The sequence below is a fragment of the Sander vitreus genome, chromosome 11 (assembly GCF_031162955.1).
Source record: "Sander vitreus isolate 19-12246 chromosome 11, sanVit1, whole genome shotgun sequence".
Lineage (NCBI taxonomy): Eukaryota > Metazoa > Chordata > Actinopteri > Perciformes > Percidae > Sander > Sander vitreus.
In genome coordinates this window covers 26,635,076-26,642,039 of record NC_135865.1, presented here as the reverse complement: position 1 = coordinate 26,642,039, position 6,964 = coordinate 26,635,076, and the positions used below count along the sequence as shown (strand labels likewise).

Sequence of the window (6,964 nt, the reverse complement as noted above, 5' to 3'; positions counted from 1 at the left end):
AAGATATATGTTTAGTAGAGTTATATGATCGCTCGCTAACACAATATTCAACCAAACGATGGAACTTTTAAACAGCTAAACTTTTGGATAGTGTAGTTTTTTACTTTTTAACTATCAGTTTGACAGCAATTATGTAAAGAAATCTCATGGAAAAAAATTACTTAACAGCTGTCCTGTTAGGATGCAATCACCTCTGACCTTTGACCTATCACTGTTGGTTGCTTGAAATACTTTTTTGATAAACCAATTTGGATCCATTGTGCCATCAAAATGAATATAATTAACTTCCATGCCACACATTAATATCATTTCTCCTTTAATTTATCATTTTTGTTTAGATATCTTATTTCAATCTTGAGTGCTTCCAGTGTTTCAGTCTTTACCAAACGTTGACGGTGTTATTTTATGTTTGTACCTGTCTCTCCTCGTCTCTTCAGGTGCGAGTTGAACACCATGTGCATTGTGACCAGCTCCACTGTCATTGATTTCATTGGCAGAGTTCACTCAGTCCCGGACTGGTGTTTGTACACGCTGATTGAGACATCATCATCGATTCCAGGCTTCCGGGTGCTGGGGGTTTTCCAGGAAAGACGGCGTAAAGATGTTAGTTTTTTGGACCATGTGATACTGCAGCTGGACAGATGTCCAGCTGCAGTATAGATGTTATTAATCACAGATGTTCAGTACACTCCAGTTAGTGGCCGATAAGTATGACTTCGTCCATGAGTGTTCCTTCTAGTGTAATAATAGTTTTACGTTTTTGTTATTTTGGTACCATTTCATTGCTAACATCAGGTATCAGGTTCCCAAACAAATGCAAGCTAATGTTAGTAAAGTATCAGTGCTATCGTTATTCTGTATATTGTATGAGATTAATAGTGTAAGGCAATATTTACAGCGTAGGCTACATATTTTTCAGAGTCAGAGATCAGTTGATGTAACGGAGGTGCGAGGGAAAACTAAAGGAAGCGGGAAAGGTAAAGAAAATCCAAAAGACAGAGCCGGTGGCAGTGGAAGGGTGAGGCAAAGAAAAACTGAAGAGACACTCTCCAACGATGACGAGGCGAGAGTGGAAGCCCTTCAAAGACAAAGGAGAGCAACGGAGGTTTGTGTTTTTAATATATTTCTCTGAGCAGTATGAAAAATGTCAATGAAACCGAAATGAGCTCTTAGTATCTCCATCGTTTACATGCAGCTGTTCTAGCTGTAGCCTAGTCTGTGTTACAACTGCATGACGTGATTTGTCTGCCAGGGAAATCACGACGACATATGATTACGTTTATGTTACAAGGTAGACAATCCTTTTTCATCATTGACGCAAGGACAAGTATCCTAGACGTCGTTCTAGCGTTATGCACAACCATGCTATAGTTAGCCAAGCAACAATAGGCTGAATTACCTGTCGAGAAGAAAGCAGGCAACTTTGACGTCCCTTTTAAAGTCTTTGCTCCTCTTTCCATCTTGGAAAAAGCACTCCAATATTAGCTTTGGTCTTGTTGCTTTGCCTGTCGCGTTGTCGTTTTAATTTCTTTTTAACTTCCTTGGCGACTCCATTACATGTCCTCAAGAACAGGCGTGATCCTCCATCTTCAACAGGCTTTCAAATCTGCTGGCAGTTGCGAGTAATCTCCCCCTTGCATTCATCATGGTGTCACTGAGTGTAAACGCATGAAAAGTGGAGTTATGTCCCTCTTTGGCTAATGTATTTTAAAGATGGAGGCGCAACATGGCGGCCGCCATTCGAGCGACTCGCTCGTATGTATTCTGAATGGCAGATTCTATGCTTACGAGAATACTTTGATTAGTTGGTGAAAATAATTACACATGAATGAGCACATATTTGTGAATGAACAAAAGGGTTTTTACTAAGAATCAACTCAAAACATTACACAATGGAGCTTTAAAGGTCCCACGTCATGCTTATTTTCAGGTTCATAGTTGAATTTTAGGTTTCTACTAAAACATGTTTTCATGCTTATAAACTACATTATTTTTCTCATACTGTCTGTCTAAAAATACTTATATTTACATGTCAAACACTCTAAAACATTATAACGCCTATCTCTTTAAGCTCCCCTCCCAGTGTTTATGGGTTTTTGCAACGTCATTGCAGCCAGGGAATGACTGTAATGGCACTGTAGCTACACTTTCTACTTATATATATATATATATATATATATATACATACACTATTGTAAATGCACATACAAGTGTCTATATGCATTTCCACTAACCCATGTGTCTCCTACACCTTATCACATAATTTAGTAGTTAAAAAACTCAAATGTTAAACAAGGCCACTTTAAAAAGTAAAGCAGTGTATTTCAACCAAGACAAGACCACAACACTCTATGATATGACGCACCATTTGTGCTAAACAATATGGTGTCGGCTTTGTGTCTTTGTGATGTTTAAGTCAGTGTTTTCTCTGTCACTTTGCTCCTCTGCTGTGAAAAGCTGAATGACAAAATGTTGACGCTCAACGCCACAGCTCAGGTGGTCCAGGTGCTCTCCAGGGACCAGACAGGTGTGACTGCTAAGATATCGGCCTCCAACTACATGGTTTCTGTCCTCTTTGATGGCTACGCCACACTAATCCAAATGACAGGTACAGAAGAATTAAAAGTCCAAACTGATCTAAAGGTTATGATACAATTGTGGTTCATATTATATCACTCTCCTCTTCCTCACATATACAATTTTCATATATTAATCCACATTTATATTAGAGTAGTGCCAGTTGGAGTTGTTCTCCAGGATAATTGCAGTGTTCTCTTTGCAGATGAGACAGAAAGGCCCTTCACGCCCACACAGGTGTTTTCAGTTATTCCGGCTCATTAGACTTCTGCTCAGGTTGAAGGTGGGCAGGGGGGTGCTGGTAATTATGTGTAGTATGATATTCGTCCAGCCCCAGAATAGTGCAACAAAGCAAACAGGAGAGATGTCAATCAGCATAGTCTTTACGCGCCCACGCAGTCCTGAGAAAAAGTCTGATCAGCCAACATTATTGAAATCAATTGCATGGGTTAATCATGGATGTGCATGATCTCCAATGAAAACCTCAGACAACTTTTATTGTTTTTTTTAAATCAATTGGGGAGTAGGGGCGGGCAATAGCACAAAAGTCGGTTTTGATCTGGCAGCTTAAGAGTAAGTAAAGGAAAAAAATGTAATGCAACAAGACAAAAACACAACAAAAATTAACGAATAACGATACTCACATCAAGATGTGTAGTGTCAGATGGCCGCCCACCAAGAGTCAAGTTCTGTCCGAGGTTTTCTGCCACTGTCGCTCCAAATGCTTGGGAGTTTATTGGATTTCTGTAAATTATAGAATGTGGTCTATACCTACTTTATCTGTAGAGTGTTTTGAGATAACTGTTATGATTTGACACTAGAAATACAATTGAACTGAATTGATACTGTAGGTGTTTACTCTTCTCGGAGGCCTTATCACAAGTTAAAACCAGTGAATACCAGCTGTCCTTCAGTGTGCTGCTGTGCTAGTCCACTTCTAAAGTTTATTAATCTGTCGCACGTTTTCCCCTAAAACCGAACAGGACCAAGTGGAACACCCATGGGCAGTTTATGTGGCAATTCCAGCAGGTCTATAACTGAAGAGAAGGTTACTAAACTCTCTGCCACCAGGTAAGATGTCACTATCTTATTGCCTGATAGTTTTCATTTGAAATTTGGGTTTGAAATATACTGGTTAGGTATTAAGTTGTTGTCCAGTCTTTCATGTTTTGCTGTTTGTTGCCCCATAGCTGTGAGATACAGTATAATGACACTGCTGACAGTACAATCAACTGCAACACCACAACTGAATGGTAAACACAGATTAAACTCTCTTTTAACTAGGCATTATTAAACCATTAACCTTATTAAGGCATGCTTATTATATTTATCATTTGGTGGTCATTCCCAGAGATACATTTGGAACTTAAACACCTGAATCCCTTTTATCTTGTTAATTCTGGTAAATATATGCCTTACCGTCCTTGACGACTGAACCTACACTTCACTTTTTCACTTGAACAGGTGTAATGTCCTGAAGCAGGCTCCCTTCACTGCTTGCAACAAGCACACCAACCCAGAGCCCTTCATAACTGCCTGCACACACACTTAGTGCAAATACCCTGCAGTGGATGGTCTCAAGTGCCAGTTCCTGGGGGCCTACACCAGGTCCTGCAGCCAGCACAGCAATGTAACAGTAGAGAGCTGGAGCTCAAAGACGTAAGGTAAAAAAAAAATGTCTTTCAGTATCTTCAGTTATGTTTTAAGATGACCTGAAAGGCCTGACATGATCACCTACATGACTGAATGAATGAATTATAAGACAACCTTGTTTTAAGGAATGCTATCAAGTCATTTATGCTTAAAAAAGTGGCTGATTTCTTTGTTTGATACCAGCCAGTTTCACAAATTAATCATATTCAAACTGGAGGCAATTGTTTTCTTATCTGCAGCTTTTTCTTGATGTGTGTTTGCAGCTGCTGTCCCTCTGGCCTTCTGTCAGGACAGGTTCTGCAGTGCTCAAGAGTTCTGTGGTGAGAATATTGGTGGGAAACCCTGCTGCCTTCGTCGGGCCAATTTTGCCTCCAAGTACAGATCGACAATCTATCTAGACTATCTGTCCAATCTGAGTTTTCTGTTGCACGACTAAAACAACGTACACATGTTCCACCAAAACAAGTTCCTTCCCGAGGTTTGCAGAGACACCATGGCTCTGTCCAGCGCTTAGCGCCGCCCAAGACGATTGTGATTGGTTTAAAGACATGCCATTAAACCAGAGCACATTTTTCTTCCATTCCGGAATGCTGTGTGGACGAGCTAGACCCTCCTCCACACTACTGTGGAGGAGGGTCTGGCTCGTCCACAAAGCGAGACTAAGGAGGGACAACAAAGCTGGAAAAGTAATAAAACATCTGAACTTTGTTCAGAAAGCTGCCAGATCTCAGCAGCACCTCCTTTCTCTCTAATGATGGAGGGATTTGAACTGTGCTTTCCACAGCTCAACTCCTCCTGCAGGAAGGCAATGCGTTCTCACTCTGACACTGTGCTTATTTACATCGGGCTGTCCTTCATCGCTCTGCTCACTGTGACTCTCAACTTGCTGGTCATTATCTCCATCTCCCACTTCAGGTAGCCACCTATTTCATCTGTACAGACAAATGATTGTGAGAGAACGAGTATTTAAAAAAAATACTTTGTCTTGATTTTGAAATGCTTTTATGACAAGTGATGCTAGAAATAATAATCAGTATGTTGCTCTCTTTTCTCTCCAGGCAGCTCCAAACCCCCACCAACCTCCTCCTCCTCTCTCTAGCTGTCTCAGATTTCTTTGTGGGTCTCCTCGTGTTTTTTCAAATTATACTCATAAACGGCTGCTGGTTCCTCAGTGACTTCATGTGTGTTGTGTATTTGGATCTTTCATACATTATTACCTCTGCATCAGTAGGAAACATGGTGCTCATATCAGTTGACCGATATGTGGCTATTTGTGATCCTCTGCATTACTCAAACATCGTCACTGTGAGAAGAGTTACAATCTGTATTTGCCTCTGTTGGATCTGTTCTGTTCTATACAACAGTCTCATTTTGAAGGATAACTTGAAACATCCAGGCATGTATAATTCCTGCTCAGGAGAGTGTGTGGTTGTCATTAGTTACATCGCAGGAGTGGTTGACCTTATTTTTACATTTACTGTTCCTGTCACTGTTATCATAGTTCTGTATATGAAAGTGTTTGTGGTGGCTGTGTCTCAGGCTCGTGCCATGCGATCTCATGTTGCAGCTGTCACACTTCAGTTTTCATTCAAAGTAACTGCTAAGAAATCTGAAATGAAAGCAGCCAGGACTCTCGGTGTTGTTGTAGTTGTGTTTCTAATGTGTCTCTGCCCATATTACTGTATCGTCCTTACAGGACAGGATAATTTGGTCAATGCTTCATCTGCTGTCTTAGTGATATGTCTTTCATATTTCAACTCCTGTTTAAACCCTGTGATCTATGCCTTTTTCTATCCCTGGTTTAGAAAATCAATTAAAGTCATTGTTACTCTTCAAATACTGAATCCTGGCTCCTGTGAAACCAACATGCTGTAAAGAGACACTGTGGAGTGACAGAAAGTAGGCCTGTCTGGGTTAAAGGAAAATGTGTGTTTGAAGGTTTAAATTTGACCGGTTCTGGTCTGGCCCTGAAGGCCAGAGTCCCTCTGACTCCAGTTTGGTCAACTCAAATACTGCTCTTTTAAGTTTTGTGTTCATTGAATGTTAGACCAGAAAATCAATACACAGGAATATTTTAGTTAGTGTATAACACACTTTAGTAAATGATATTGCAAGGAAAATACAACTTATGCATAAGGAATCAGATTTCCTTCAAGACAATTATCTCTCACCCTAACACCAACAGTCTGAATCCCAAACCTGACCTTTCCCTCTCCCTTTATCCTCTTCAGGTTTCCTCCTTCCACAGGGTACACCGCTGCATATCAGTGCATCTGTTCCAGACGTCCGGTTTCTCACAGCAATTTGCGCAAACCTCATAACTAGACCATTGTTTTCTCTGCTTCTCTCACCAAAGTTCATTTTGTTACTGTGTCAATCATTTCTGGGTTCTTCTCCGATCCAGCTGCACCCTACACAAGTCTTATCACTCCCAGGCCTTTTGAAGCAGAAAAAGTAAGGTCAATCGTGGCTTAAGGCCTCTTTACTAATATTCTACAAAATATATTCTTCACATGTTAATGTTGAAACAAATATGTAAAGGACCTTAAAGTCAGGTTAAACAAGTGGTGATGGCGCAGTAGATATGCACATGCCTTAGGTGTGGGTTTGAATCCCACTGTGATCATTATCAACCAATGTGTCCCTGAGCAAGACACTTAACCCCTAGTTGCTCCAGAGGCGTGCGACCTCTGACATATATAGCAATTGTAAGTCACTTTGGATAAAAGCGTCA

General features: G+C 40.6%; 1 protein-coding gene across 1 annotated transcript; it reads left to right on the top strand.

The window, feature by feature from the left end:
- Positions 1–4,966: 4,966 nt before the first annotated feature.
- Positions 4,967–6,105, top strand: LOC144525858 (trace amine-associated receptor 13c-like). Its single transcript, XM_078262922.1, has 2 exons — positions 4,967–5,145; positions 5,289–6,105. Exons 1-2 carry the CDS (start codon positions 4,982–4,984, stop codon positions 6,103–6,105), a joined length of 981 nt encoding a protein of 326 aa, XP_078119048.1. The 5' UTR covers positions 4,967–4,981.
- The last annotated feature ends 859 nt before the right edge of the window (positions 6,106–6,964 follow it).